This window comes from Convolutriloba macropyga, chromosome 13 (assembly GCF_964194025.1).
Source record: "Convolutriloba macropyga chromosome 13, txConMacr16.3, whole genome shotgun sequence".
NCBI lineage: Eukaryota > Metazoa > Xenacoelomorpha > Acoela > Convolutidae > Convolutriloba > Convolutriloba macropyga.
The window spans coordinates 12670922-12687160 of NC_134480.1; the positions used below are offsets into that span (position 1 = coordinate 12670922).

Genomic DNA, 16239 nt, shown 5'->3' on the forward strand with positions numbered 1-16239 from the left:
ACCCAGGAGCGAAGCTTCTAATTTTGAGTGATTTTTTTGTGAATCAATTATAACGCAAGGTAAATATTTATATAGCTTTGTTGCTGGAAGCATTGCAAACTCATACTTTGTTGTTTTGTTATAGATTAACTATTGTGTTATGATAAAAAAAAACAATGAAGTGATTAAATTGATTGTAGTTTTTACATTCAGATAGACTGAACTTTAAGACTAGGGTTTCAAATTGATTCTTAGTTACCTGGTGGGTAGTACTTTTTCTAAACGTTAGCTAAACTTTTTTTGCTAAATTTTTTGTTCTAATTCGTTACTTTGTCTCTCATTTACAGCGTTTTAATTTACTTCGTTTTTCTGTCATTAGCAGCGTTTATGCACTTGACGTCATTTTTTGAATCTGACTTTAAACTACTTGCGCAATAAGTAATTTCGGATGAAAAACTTATTCTACCTTGTTTGCATTTTTTGTGCATTATAAACCCAATTTAAATTGATTTTTTCTGCGGTCAGAGGAGCTAATTTGTAATAAACTTCGCCACTCATATGACTCCTGTAGATAATTGACAGTCGAAGTTATCTAGCTTCTACGGTTTGCTGTTTAACAGGTTTTGTGGGAGGAATCAATAGCTTCATCAAATTTTTCGTGTCTGTTTCTATCTATTTGTTTGAAGGCCAGTATATTTCGCAGCTGTTTATGTAAGTTCACCGGCAATGTTTGCATGGGAAGAGCAAACAGCTCTTGTGGCGCCTTTGGCTAGAGCGTTTGGCTGGTAACCGAAAGTTTGGTGGTTCAAGCCCACCCAGGAGCGAAGCTTCTATTTTTGAATGATTTTTTGTGTATGAATTATAAGGCAAGGTAAATTATTATATAGCTTTGTTGATAGAATTTTTGCAAACTAATACTTTGGTGTTGTGTTATAGATTAACTATTGTGTTATGACAAAACAATGCAGTGATTAAATTGATGGTAGTTTTTTGCATTCAGATAGACTGAATTTTAAAACTAGCGTTTCAAAGTGAGTTTTATTTACTGGTGGGTATTACTTTTTCTAAACGTTAGCTAACCTTTTTTGCTAAGTTTTTTGTTCGCGTTTGTTACTCTGTCTCTAATTAACAGCGTTTTAATTTACTTTGTTTTCCTGTCAATAACAGCGTTTATGCACTTGACGTCATTTTTGAATCTGACTTTAAACCACTTGCGAAATAAGTAATTTCGGATGAATAACTTAGTAGTATTAGTAGAAGTAGTAAAAGACTAGTAGTAAAACAGGAGTGAAGAGATCATTCAGTCCAGACATCAAGAGAAATTTTTAGCGAAAATTTTTACAAAATTATTTTACAAAAGAAGAACAAGAGATATCAATGTTAAAATGAGTAAGTTTTTCAACTAGAAAAATATGTACTTTAGTATGAACTATGCCCAGCGGCCTATCGAATTTCATAACATTTAGCTTTAGCAGTTCATTTGCACATCTGGTGGCCGTGACAAAAAAGTTATCTTGAGAGCAAAACTTCTGCTTTTAGGCACGCTAAAAAGTCCAAGAGTCGATGACCTTGTGTTGAAAAAACTATATTGTATTTCACTCTCAACCGCCGCTTGTTTATTGATCACTTTCCAAAGCAGAACCATGTCTGACTGAATAGTCATCTCTTCTGGTAGCAAATTGGTAAAAACGAAAGTCCCTGAAGTGCAGAAACATAATCGCGATCAGAAACAATCCATCTGAAAACTCTTGATTGAAATTTCTCCAGCTTGCGCATATAGGTTACGGAAGGCTGCCTTACAGAACAACCGTAAAGAAGGATGGAGAGGACGAGGCTTTAATACAATAAAAGTTTCCTCCTTGCTGAGATCTTGAAAGGTACGTTTCGCTTTATGAAATAGAAAATTTTTTTTGCATTTAGCTAATTTTGTATCAATGTGACGCTGCCAGCTCAAATTACTCGATATGGCGAAGCCAAGTTCTTCAAAATAGTCGATATATTCCAGTGCTGTCTCACCAAATTTTAATACTTGCGAACGGTCAGAATTGAAAGGTAAATTTTACATATAGACGGATGAAAGCTCAAGCATTTTTAAACTGACCACTGCTGTAAGGCGCTAAGATCTTGTTGCATAAGTTGTGAGTCGCAGCATGTGAAAAATTTTCAAATCATCAGCGTACAGAACATACGACCCATGTGAGATTACATTTGGCATATCATTGATTGATAACAGAAAAAGAAGTGGTCGAAGGACACTGTCTTTTGGTACACCAGATGTCACATTCCAGAAAGGAGAGAACGTGTCATTCACTTAGACGTACTGTAAACGATCAGAAAGATAAGACTCAAAAAGCACCATCAAACCAGTACGGAAGCCAAGAACTTGAAGTTTAGACAGCAATAAGTGATAAAGAACAGTGTCAAAGGCCTTCCTGATGTCAAAGTAAACTGAAAGGAAGTGCAGGAGAGCTATTGTCTTGAGATTTATAAACAATATCTAAGTAATCAATCATTTGAGTTACAGTGCTCCTTAAATTCATGAATCCGTGTTGCTGTTTCCAAATTAAAAACTTCACCTTAGGATAAATAAAATCCAACAAAATACGTTCGAATTCCAACGAAAGTTTACTTAAAATTTTTTTGGACGATAGTTTTCAACCAAGTTCAGTGGTCCGGTTTTATGTAAGGGCGTAATATACGATATCTTCCATACAGAAGGCTAGGTGCACTTTTTGGTAACCCATTAAAAGAGTTGTTGAACTGCTGGAGATAAAATAGTCGCACACTTACGAAGATTGAATGAAGGAACATTATCAGCACCCATAGAGCTCAAATCATCACAGCGCAATAAAAAGGTTCTTATCTCTGTTTCTGAAAACGTTAAGTTATCTGTACAGATCTCTGGCAAAAATTCATAAGATGTTGGCACATCATATTTAATTTTTGGAGAAAAATCGGAACCAAAGAAAGTATTAAAACCATTTGCGATCTCAGAGCTAAAGGACATAGAGACACACCGCTATAAGACATAACGAAAGGTCAGGACTTACTGAAGCCAAGTGTTCTCAGCAGCCTAAAACAGTGAGAAGAACATGAAAGGTTGAATTTTTCAATGAAAATTTGCTTTTCCAATGCAATCGACTCGTTAAGAGATTTATTAAGTTCTCTTTGTTTTAGTGAGAGCAAAAGTGTCCAGTTTTTTGTAAGCTTACGGAGGTTAGTCTCTTTTTGATTCTGGAGAAGCATTGTATGCCAGGAGAAAAATATTGGCGCATTACGTCGCTTAGCTCTTTTCATTTTAACACATTGACTAAAACTTTCTCGCAGATAAAAATACCAGTGCTCAGGATAGTGCAAAATCTTCATATCGTTGAAACTTAAGAAGTTTGTTACTTTCTCTCTTTCATTAACAGCCTTTTCATTTTTTTTGTTTTCCTCTTATTAACAGCGTTTATGCACTTAACGTCATTCGTGATTCTGAGTTTGGACCATTTGCGAAAGAAGACTTTTTAGATGAATGACTTATCCTGCCTTTTTGCATTTCTTGTGCATTTAAAAAACAGTGCACTGATTAAAAAGATTAAAGGGACTGTATTTTTACGTTCAAATAGACTGATTTTTAAAACTGATTTTTAGTTACCTGGTGGGTTTTACTTTTTATATACGTCAGCTAAACTTTAGTTTTTTAGCCATTTTTTTGTGCTTTTTTGAGTTTTCATTTACTTTGTTTTGCTCTCATTGACAGAGTTTATGCACTCGACGTCATTTGTGAGTCTGAGTTTGGACCATTTGTGAAATAAGACTTTTTGGATGAATGACTTATTCTGCCTTGTTTGCGTTACTTGAGAAATTTTTCTGAGATCAAAGGAACTAGTTTTTAATTAAGGCCCTCAGTGATATCTCATGAATTTCGTCCTGAGAAACCACTTATTGCAAATCTTTTTTCATGTATGCATTTCTTAAAATATGTTTTTTAAAATTCCATTTTTGTTGACGTGTAATTGAATGCGTTTTGACTTTAGGATTCCGTTCTCATCGAAAAAAAAATTGCTCTCAAACAAAGCAATTACTTACAGTAATTGTTTGGGTCATTTTAGCCTTTTTATGCGATTTTTTTTATTATTCAGTACAAGGGGAGGCAAATGTGGAAGTCGCTGTGAAAGGCAAAATTTCATTGTGGTTTTTACTGTATGTTTTCCCTTGTATTTGAAAAATGAAAGATTAAACCTTTTTTACTGACTTGAGATGTCTATATGTATTAAATACCTATAGGAAATTGTGTCCTGGTGACCTCTATTTGGTGGACTCCGGTGGGCAGTACTGGGGTGGAACAACTGACGTCACCAGAACTGTGTCCCTTTTGCCCTCTTCGGCCTCTTCCCCTCCCCCCAAACAGGTGGAGTGCTACACTCTGGTGCTGAAAGGACACATCGCCCTGGCCCAAATGGTCATCCCTGAGGGAACTTTGGGTACGCACTTTTTTAAATATGATCGAAAAGTAAACAAAAATATGACTTCACATTTTTTCCGATAGAAACTGAAATAGATCTTTTATATTAGTGCCTGCCTTCTGCCAGCTTAGTGGTGGAATAAAATTAATTCTATCTACTCCCAAGTTTTGTGACCATAAAAATTGTAGAACCGTGCACGTGGGGGGGGGGGGGCTATTTTGACACCGCAATTTGTACAACCGCTATAAAACAACTTATAGTTTGTTAATAATAATAATAATAATTAATAATTGTGGTTTCTGCGTAATGGCAGCTGAACAGCATTAGGCCTACAGTAGCCTGTTCTCAGCTGCCCTTTTTCTTATTATTCCCCACATTTCAGACTGATCTTTTCGTGAGCAGCATTGCTCTTTTTTTGGTGACTATAGCCACTTTTTTTGCGTCTGAAACTTTCACTTGGTGCCATCATTGCAGCCAACATTGGTCAGGCTATGGTCAACCTGAAGCTATGGTAAAGTAAGAGCTCATCCTTACACAGACAGCTTCACGGAGGCAGGGGATTGAACTCTCAATCATTGGCGTGTGAACCACGCACCTTACCTCTCGGCTATCACGCCGTTTGTTGATCATAAACGGACGGGGTGTTGTGTGCAACGAAACAGAATCCGGCGAGAATTGTATAATACCTTAAAACACACCTGAACATTTTAAAATGCAAAAGTCTGCTGTGCCAGAAGTTCCTAATTAGCCAGAAGTTGACTTCCGTTGACTTCCGTCTTTTTAAAACGTGCGCGTTTCGTGTTTTAAGCATGGTTACTTGACTCTGCGGAAGTCAATTCGAAATTTTGATTTGAAATCTCGAACCGCTTTGCGGTTCTCGATAAACGCCAGAATTTCTCAGTGACCTCAAGCAGAGTTACGTAAGCATTACCTCAAGCCCCCCCCCCCCCCCGCTTAGTGTATACCGTAAGGGGGTATAATAGGAAAGATCCGAATCCTCTATGTTCCTATCAACTGTTTTTCTTCCTCCAGGTTTCAAAATTGACAGTGCTGCCAGATCTGCCCTCTGGAAGGTAGGTCTGGACTATCTTCACGGCACTGGACACGGGGTTGGTGCATGTCTGAATGTCCACGAGGGTCCCCAAAGCATTTCATGGAGAACGAACCCCCAAGAGGAGGGTATCAAGGAAAACGTAATCCTGTCAAACGAACCCGGCTACTACGAGTCGGGAGAGTTCGGAATCCGAATTGAATCTCTAATCGTGTTCAAAAAGCACGTGACCAAATACACAACCCAGGGAAAGCAATTTCTGAAACCAGAGACGATCACCTACGTTCCGTTAGATCGAAAACTGATTGATAAAAATTTGCTGAGCGAGGATGAAGTTAAATGGATCGACGACTATCATCAGCTTTGTTGGGACAAATTGTCGCCCCTTATGGAAAAATTGGGAAAGACAGAGCTGATTGAATGGTTGAAAGAGCAGACCGCGCCATTATGAACTCTGTTACTTGCAGTCAATTCGGTGTGACTAGTTAATGAACAGCTTTTTAAAATATTATCTACGTTGATATGACCTCTTAAAAATTATTTTAAAAACTTGGTTTTAACTGTGAGTCAAGTGATAAATTTGCTTATTGTGAACGACCACCGCCACCGCCTATTCTATAAATATCGCTACCTTAAAACTTTGCTTGAAATTTAATCTACGCGGAGCCGTTTTCATACAAATTAACGTTAATTTTCAGAAATCCACGGCGATGCATTAAAAACAACCACGGCTTTCACATTTCCGCTAATTACAATTTACGCGATCTGAATTTTCTATGAATTTGAGACAAGTATATCCTAGAGCGTCTCTCCTAATCAGTGATATCTGTTGAGATGAATTTGAAAGCAGTAGTTTGCTGGTGAAGTAGTGTACATAGCTAAGAACTTCTGGCGTGAAACATTGTCTCGACCTTCTCGAATAGATCAAGAAAAAAATGTCAAAAAGAGATCAAAATGCGTGGTGCTGCTTCAAGTCTTGAGTTTTATTCACCCAACTGGTTGCTAAATTGTTCCTTGACGGCTATAATATCGACTGTTAGCCAACCAGCTCAGTGGTCATAGAGCGTATGACCGACCCCATTACCGGAAATATACCACAATGCGGGATATTTTTGGTTGGGCTATAATGAGAAAACACTGAAAGAAAATGTGCAAACATCTGTGTAATGCCTTTTGACGTGTGACTAGAATTTTCTTTCAAAATTCATTAAGTTTTTTGAGGTCTTTAGGTTTTTTTAAATATGTTTTGAGGTCTTTGCATTCACTGATCAGAGTTTTTTAATCGGTGTTTTTTCTCCAGAAATGAACGATAAATTTGGAGGAGTTTTCATTGCTTTAACAATTCAGAACTTTTGTGCTAGAAGATTCTCTGACATCGCAGGTGAATTTTTCTAGCTTTCCTTCTTCATTTTGGGTTATTTCAATTGCTTTCATCCTGAAATGAAGTTTGTTGCTAATATAAAAGTGATTGTTAGCGCTTGTCCGTTTTGACTTTTCGAGTGACTTTTAAGACCTTGACTTTTTGCGTTTCGCGTGATCTAAAATTCTCTCTCAATCACAATTTAAAGCAGCTGAACTCAATTGATGGCAATTTAATACTAAAAGTCAAATGAAAAGTTCGCCAAAACTGGTGCCATTTTTCACTTTAAATCTTAATAGTGGTATATGTTAACCTCTAATGTGGTTATTTGAAGCCCACTATTGAACTTCTTAGTTCTATTTAGGCCCCCCGACTGAAGCAGGTTACAATTGAATAGAGCTCCCATTAGTTGTTCGAGAGCAATTATTCCGACGTTTAGTCGGTTATTAATAGCCGCATAGCGATAGCTGGGGCCATAATTGTGCTTCCCTCGGCTTTTTTTACAATTCAAAGAATTTGAATTGTATTGGGGCGCTGTCTTTTTTTAAAGATCTGTTCAACCTTTTTCATGATTTTTGAAGTCATATTGGAGTAGTGATTTTGGTCACACCGAAACAGGAAGTGGAGCGAAAAAGCGAGTGGTTTTGCGGCTTGAAATTTTGCGCTCTAATTTTAAAGTAGAGTGAGAAAACGGTGTTTGAACAAAAATTCGCTTTCTCGCTGGTGGTTTTTTGTTCACATGCGGCAATGTCACTTTGATTTTTTCTGTATTTTAGAGATTTTTTGGATCGGATTTTTTTCTAAATGGTTTTCCCAATCCATTCATAGTTCATTCTAGGCCTAGCTTTTTGTTTGAACCAATTTTCCTTTTCTCGTTAGTGGTTTTTTGTTCACATGCTGCATTTTGACAATGGTTTTGTTTGTTTTTAATTTTTGATTTGGTTTTTTTTCAGAAATGGTTTTCCCAATTCCTTAATAGTCCGTTCTAGGTCTAGTTGTTTGTTGAGTCAGTGAAAATTCTTTGAATTGTACGTCAGGATTTGTCCCGCTATGTTTTTTTTCGTCAAGATTTTTGTTACGACCATATGACGTCGCAATCTGCTTTTTGTTCAGTCGTTCATGCAATTTGAACTGAATTGCGTGTGTGACGTCATTTTTGCTCTTAGTGGAGCGATTGTTTTGATCAGTCGTGTGATTAAATTTTGGTCTAACTTGACTTACTTCACTCTCAAAAATGACTTCCTCACTTTGAATCTGACTTTTTCAAGTTTTAATTCAAGGAGATCAGGTCAAGTGAGTGGTGTGTCACTGTAAATGAAGATTATTTGATAGCAGTTAACAGAAGCGGCAATGTATTAAACAGATTCTTAATCAAAATAATACATTTCACCTCTAGAGATTTTTCTTCGTCAGTTTCTTTTACTTTTCTGAGACTGCAGATCTATAAACCTATTGCTTCTATTTTCTGGAAATCTGCCAGCTAGGCTATTTGCTTATAGTTTATAAAATTTCTGATATCAGGGAGTTGGCGGGGTTGGACTCCTATCAAGTCCAAGTTTTCGTTATCATGTCACGTTAGTCCTTTATGCTTTTGCTTTTGAAACAAAAAAAGCATAAGAAGAGATATCATAAGGGCCTCAAGGTCGTGTAGACAATGCTGGTGTCTATTATGTAGTAGGTCGGGACATCAGCACCCACAAAAAATATCAGCTACAGCCTCCTCCGAAATAGATTGCACTGCTTGTCGTTCGAGATAAATTTGTCTGACGTTATTCAGTTCGTTTTTTGTATGAAAAGAGAGCGGATTAAGTAAAATGTTAAGATGTTGATTGCGATCTAAAGTACCTGCTGAAAAAGTTTTACGTCCTGATTTTTTCAGAACAGTAAATTAAGTTGTCAACTTTTCACTTTTTAAGCTATAGTGTCCCAAACCAATGGTTTGAGCGTGTGCAATTTAAGCATCATACGATATTTGGACTTATAAAGTTACATTTTCTATCAGAGATGCCAGCGTGTATCAAATTTCTGTAATCAATTTTTGAACATTTCGCTCAAAAATTCTTTTAATCTTGAATGTATTTCTATTCGATAACACCTGCTTCTCTCTTGGGCTGGAAAACTGTACGGAAAAAGCGCCACCTGTTCAGTAAAAGTGCAGTTTTATTTCTAAAAGCTGTTTTGTTTCAGCTGGCTATTACAGTGCGCCTTTTTTTATGGCCGTCAGAACGAAAAACTTTGAGTGTGTGATTGGGGCACTGTCTTTTTTGCAATTCAACTTTAAAAAAAATTGTTTGATGAGCTATCTCATTTTTTTACAATTCAAACATTATGGAGTGTATACGTGCTCTGTTTTCTTTCTGACTCCAAGAGAAGTTGTGGTGATCTCCATTTTTATCAAGGATTTTTTTTCGATTTTTGATTTCATTTGGGCACTCGGAGACTGTTGTTTAGCAAGATCGACACAAACGCAAAGACATTGCATCAATTTCAGTTTAAAGGCATTAAAAAAAAGTTTTTTTTTTAAATTATTTTTATTGCGTCTGGTAAGTTTTATCATCTGTTTTTTTTTAAAAAAAAAAATTTATCAGTAGTTTTATTAGAGAGATTTGAAAACATCAAATTGAACATATTGTTAGCTAATTGTTTTAATCATCGTCACATTTTTAAATAGCATTTTAAAAAGCAATAATTTGTTGTTTGGGTTGAGTTTTGTCGTTTTTATTGTCTTGTTAATTAATCTGAGCACTTAAGATTTCTTATCCATTTTTATTAGACAGAAAAATATATATGGTTTCAGTTTTTAACAAATAGTTTAACTGAACTTGACAACAATTCTCTGCAACAAAATTAGTAAACATTTGGAGATTTCTGGCACTGTTCGTCAATTTTTTCACCTGGTTGCTATTTGTGTTTAGGAAGATCGCCACATGCTTTCATTTGAATACTACTTATCTGATAGTGGAGACTTTTAGCTGTTTCAATCAATGATTTTTTACGCTACTTTTTTCATTTTATTTTGACTCTTATCAATTAACTTATAAGTTGGATCAATTTGTTATCGAAACCACAGTGTAAATGTTTGCTGAATATACTCATAATGAATTTAACAACTGCTACAACTCTGGTTATCCAAGAAAAATAAATGGAGTGCTATCGTTTTCTTTCAAAAATAGAAATACTAATCTATGTATTGTAGTATCTTCTATTGGCCATCAAAAATTTTTTTTCTAAAAAACTGGCAACAAGTTCTTTGGTTTTTTCACGCCTATCAATTGTATTTGAGAATTTTTTAAACCAATATTTTTGTTAAAACATTTTGATTAAAAATGAAGTCCAACTGTTAAAGCAATATAAATCAAGCTGAAATAGTAAACGCAGCGAATAAGCGGATGGTTTGGCGGAATGAATTTTTTTTTCACTCTATTTTTAAAGTGAAGGGATGAAATTGTCTTGGAAAAACTTTGCTCATGTTGAGAGATGCTTCGTTTGTTTTTTTTCTAAGCATTTGTTCCAAATTACCTGTTTTTCAATTTTTCGAAACTTTAAATAGTATAGCCTTGATTTTTGTTTATCTTTTCTTAGTAATAATAGTGCTTTTGAACAACAGCTACCCAACACAACAAAATAAAATAAATGGAGCCAAAGTTTACAAACGGCAACCTAACAGGAAAAGTGATATTTTAAGATAAAACAATACATTCTTGGATGGAGACCCTTTGTGACAAAAACAAGACAACATTTAGCATTTTTGTTTTGTTACTTTTCTCATTTTTTTGTGTAGGTTTTTTTCTAGAGGGGTGCCAGCGTTAGAGGTTTTTTGATTTTACAGGCTTGTATAATAATAGAACATGATTTACAACTCGGAGAATCGGTCTTATTTGATGAACATTTCACAATCCAGTTCAATCTTTATAGATTTCCAGATTGAACTTCAAGTAATTGACGCACTTACTACCTTACCACTGCGTAATAACGGTGTACAAGATTTGTTTCAAACTATAGCCACAACAACTCGCAGATACATCAACACTTCATTTTGTAATGGTTAAGTGACTCTGCTTGAAATCACTGAGAACTTCTGGCGTTTATCGAGAACCGCGAAGCGGTTCGAGATATTAAGTTGGAATTTCGAAGTGACTTCTGCAGAATCAGTTAACCATGCTTAAAACACGAAACGCGTACGTTTTAAAAAGACGAAAGTCAACAAAATTCAACTTTTGGCTAACTAGTAACTTCTGGCATTTTGACTTCTGATACTGCCAACTTTCGGCATTTTAAAATGAGCACGTGAGTGTTTTAAGGTTTGTTTCAATTGCTTTTGTATCCTGAAATGAAGTTTGTTGTTAATATAAACGTGATTGTTAGTGGTTTAGTAACAACGTAGTTGTTAATTGCTCGCGTAGAGAAGCAATTATTCTAAACGTGCGTGTCTTTTTCTATTCAAAAATTTTGCGTGACCGTTTTGACTTTTCGAATGACTTTAAGCCCTTCATTTTTTGCGTCTTGCGTAATCTAAAATTCTCGCTCCATCATAATTTCAAGCAATTGAACTCAATTGGCGGCAGTTTAATTCGAGTTAGTCGTTTTTGAGCAGTTCTTCCGACGTTTAGTTGGTTATGTTTGCTTATAGTGGTTAAAATTTCTGATATCAGGGAGATTTCGGGGTCGAACCACCATCAAGTCTGTCGTACTTTACTATTTTGCTGTGGTGATTCGCGGTGCGAGTATGCAGACAGAATGTTTATGAGCTATTCGCGGAGCGAGATCTACTTTTACTTTTGTTTCGCTTACTTGCGGAGCGGGAGAACAAGAGACAGTTTTGCAAACTGAATTGAGTTGCATAAATTAAGAAGAATGAATTTAACAAATTGGAGCCACTTGGGCACAACGTGAATACGTGATCAGACATGTCTGATCACGAAACGGGAAACTATCAGACAGTGGATTGAAATCATATGATAAACAAATTGAACAAAGTTAGTGAAGGTGAAAGTAAGATGAAAGTAATTGAACTAATTTAAAGACATCAAATAAATTTTACTGCAACAATTAAATAAATGAATAAATATATCACCAGGTATCACATACCCTTCACAGCAAGAAGAAAAATTGTAACATACAATTTTTCAGATATAATTAATAATAACAATATTTACAAATTAATACAAGGTCCCCGGTTAGATAAATAATATCAATACATTTGCTGGTTATCATAACTAAAAATACGATGATTAATACAATATAAAATGTCTTTTCAGTTTTCGAGTTTTACAAGCTCCAATCTTCATTTCCAAAATCTTGTTCCTCTGCATCAAGAGCAGTCACTGTTCTAGCCAATGTCGGGGTGTCCGTCTCTAGCAAAGGTAAATTTCGTACCGCGGGAGGCGAGACAGAACCAATCTGGGGTGACACGTTTTGCTCTTCGGGTTGGGTTTCCAAGATTTGTTGCACCGATTCGACAACTGTGGCAGGTGGTGCAAAATTTGCGACATCAACCGCTCGTCGGGGTCGTTTAGGTGGTGGTAGGATGTCTGATGTTGGAGGTGATGTTTCGAAACCATAATATGACGGGCTTCGCCTATTACGGTCTGATGATCGTGTTGAAGATGCTGTTGCGGGTGGATTGGTAGGCGCATTTGTAGTCGGTTCGCTGATCGCGAGTGGAGGTTGTGGGTTTCGGATCGCGGCGAAATTTGGCACTTTTGGAACTCGCCCCCGCATCGCGCGTGAAATGTTTGAACGTTGTGAAGAGACTCCGCTGCCCGGCTCTCTCTTCCTGCGTTTCATTTTTTTATCACCCTTTTGCTTCCGGGTGAACTCTTTAATGTGGCTGTGGATCAGCTCTTCGACAACTTTCTCCCCAGAACGTGGCCCGCGTCTGTCAGCATATACTTTTAATGGAGTCTGTCTCTCCTGTTGGGTGCCGAATTTGGCAATATCGCTATTGCGGACGGTAACAATTTGTTTGCCCGGCTCCTTGATGGTCAATGTGGTCGGGCTTACTTTGAGGATGTGCGACCCCGGGGCGAGAACCTCATAAAGACCTTCTAGTTTCTTCTTGGATCGCCTTTTGCCGTGAATTTTGCGAGCCAAGTTTAACTCTACCGATCGTTCTTTTAGGGGAATGGGGCGGATTGCTTTTGTTTTGAGGAATCTGGATTCGCCATCCGTGCTTGCCCTCTCTCTTGCGCTTGCTTCCGTTGTGACGCGTGTCATGCCCTTTTCGACTTCAATATCGCTTCGGTAGCCACTTATCCATTTGTCATCGGGCAATATTTCCTCCGGCATCACTGTTTCTTCGTCTAAATAGTGATTTATGATACCCTTATACGACAAATTCATCAAATTCGGTTTAGTTGCAATCACGCTTAGCGGGGTATTAGGATTTCTCCCAAAATGTGCTTCGAAGGGCGAGATCTTTGTTGTTCTTTGTTTACATTTTCGCAATTGGTGAACGATTATCTTTAATGCATGCTTTACATGAAAGGCGTGTGCAGCTAATTTCTCTTCTTTGATACATGCGAGTCTATTCTTAATTGTTTGAATTAACCGTTCCACCAACCCAATAGCACGGCGATCATTTACAGGCGCTTCAATAATTTCAATGTTGTTTTTATTACAAAAAGTCTTTACTTGATGTCCAATTAAACATTTAGCTTGGTCTAAACGGATAGATCTTGGAATTCCGTGAGTTTCGATGTACATGTCCAAAAATTTTAGAACATTTGGTCCATTAGCTTTTTTGTAGATATATGCAGTTGGATATTTAGAAAAACGGTCAATTGCTGCCAAAAAGTATACTTCATTGTTCTTTTCATCAAAAATTGGTCCCCCAAAAGCGATTTGAATTTCCTGATTAGGTTCAACACATGGTATATGAGGAGTAAATTGCTTAGCGGGAATAACGGATTTTAGATTCTTACCAATTACTGTGCACGGTTTGCACTCAGTGGCCTTGACTATTAGCTCCCGATGCATGGAAGGCCACCAGCAATGTGTTGCCATACAAATCATGCCCCATGTACCCGGATGGCTGGCATGAATATCATCTGTGAGTGCTTCGCGGAGCACGTTGGGGATAGCTACCTTCTCATCTATACATACGCGCCCGGAGCGCACGTGAAGGTCCCTCCAGTACGAATGTATGTACGGATTGATGGCTTTTAGTCGGGCTTCGTTATTTGTCAGTATTCAATCCCTGACTTCTTTTAAGACGGCATCTTTGCTAGTTAGAGAAGCGATGAGTGTTTTATTGAATATCTTTGATACTATATAGTCGAACGTGGGGACGTGCGGGCTCGGCGTTAACGGGGTACTAGCATTAGAAGAATGGGTTGGGGATGTAGGGGTTATGTTGTGTGCCATGCTTGTTGCCGGCGGAGTACTAATGTTTTGCGGGCTTTGATTTGCTGTGCGGGGTGTAGATGTTGAATTAGATCGCGTACTCGCGGTGCGCGTGACGTTGTCACTGGTTGAGGGTTGATCCGCTGCGCGGGATGTATCGTTGAATCGTACTCTGGTTATTCTTTTCTTTGACGGCATACTGTTGGCTATTAAATTGATGTCTTTAATTATGGATGATGATTTAGTTAAGTTTTTGAGATTAGAAGGATGCGACTGAATTCTAGATCGACAAGGGGCAAAAAGCACTGATTTTAATTCTGGGTGGTGACTTTTGGAGTTATTTTCGGAATGTGATTCGATTGGCGGGATTTGTAATTGAGTAATTTGATACTTGCGCTGCGCGTATGTCACTTTATTCCTAATTTGGATTAATTGTTTGTTATTACTGGTATTTTGCAGAGCGAGATGAGTTTTAAGTGGATTTTGAGACGCGACTGGTGCATATTTTAAATTGTTTAATTGGTAAATACTATTTGAGGCATGATTTCGCTGAGCGAGTGAATGACTAAATACATGTTCGCATACTTGCATAGCGCGTGTGCTAATTGAATTTATTGAGTTATTAAGAGACTCAAATTTAGGTGTGATTTGGTGTGCGGAATTATATGTTTCAATTTGAGGTGTGTTTTGCGGGTCGAGCGTGTGATTTTTTAGTAACTGGTGTAAATGTGATGCGGGGTGTTCAGTTTTTAATTCTAATGTGTTAATTGATTTCGAGATTAGTTTCAACTTTGCGACTATAAATTCTTCATCATATGTGGAGACCTTTTTAGCTTTTTGAGATGGATTGCGGGAAATATAATCTACCAAACCCATTTTTGCCCCAGGAAGGTGTTCAATATCAAGTTGAAAATGGAGAAGACGATCTACCCATCGGGTTAATCTACTGTTGTAGGATTTATTAGATCTGTGTTCTTTCATAATTGAGAGAAGTGCTCTGTGATCAGTAATTACTTTAAATTGTTTTCCATACAGATAATTTTTGAAATATTCTGTTGACCAGACTACACCCAAAAGTTCAAGTTCGTTTACGCTATAGCGTTCCTCGCATGAGTTTAAAAATCGAGACGCGAACGCAATTGGTTTCCACCCATCTAAAGATAATTGTTCGAGTGCCGCACCAAGACCTGACCGAGATGCGTCGCATTTCACACGTGTTTCGAGTTGCGGGTTCTAGTGACTATTAGCAGTAGCGTTCGCTATGCGAGTTTTTATTTCTTGGAAACAATTTTCATGTTCAGTCGTCCAAATGAATTTTGAGGACTTTCTCAGTAGCGGACGAAGGGGATGGCTTATTTGGGCTAAATTTGGGATGAATTTCCCAATATAATGAACGGATCCCAAAAATGAACGGAGTTTTTTTAATGTTTTCGGTGCATCAAGAGCCAAAATTGCCGCAGTCTTAGATTCGAGAGGCGAGATACCCTCTTGTGATATATGATACCCAAGCCAGTCAATTTCTAGTTTTCCAAAGTGACATTTAGGTAAATTTATCCTAAGGTTTTCGTCATCTAAACGTTGTAGGCACTTCATGACATAATTTTTGTGATTATTCAAAGACCCTTTGCTAACAATTAAAATATCATTCAGAAAGCAATATGTATTTTCCAAGCCAATTAAAGTATAATCCATAACTTTTTGAAATTCTGCTGGCATATCTGTATGTCCGTAAAATCCTGTTTGAAATCTATACGTGCCAGTCATATCACCACTAATTATATTAAAATTGCAATGATTAGCTGTATTAACATCCAAATTCAATTGACTGTATGCGTATTTCAAATCGATCGTAGAAAAGTAAATTGTGTTTTGCGAAGCCGGAGCGCTTATCTGTTGAGAAATGGATTCAATGAGCGTATCAATATTCGGCATTTGATATTTGTTCTTGTGGATGGCTTTATTTAAAACTTTTGAATCCAATGCAAGCTTTATCGTTTGGTCTTTTTTAACAGTCACCACAATAGGTGAAATGAAATAATTATCTGGGCAGTTCG

At 37.1% G+C, this 16239-nt stretch overlaps 1 protein-coding gene across 1 annotated transcript in view; it reads left to right on the forward strand.

The window, feature by feature from the left end:
* LOC142351596 (xaa-Pro aminopeptidase ApepP-like) overlaps positions 1-6034 on the forward strand; it is a 702879-nt gene extending 696845 nt beyond the window's left edge. The window contains exons 10-11 of the mRNA XM_075403731.1: positions 4252-4448; positions 5463-6034. Of these exons, the coding sequence (XP_075259846.1) occupies positions 4252-4448; positions 5463-5932 (667 nt within the window). The 3' untranslated portion in view covers positions 5933-6034. The remainder of the gene's footprint in view (positions 1-4251; positions 4449-5462) is intronic.
* The last annotated feature ends 10205 nt before the right edge of the window (positions 6035-16239 follow it).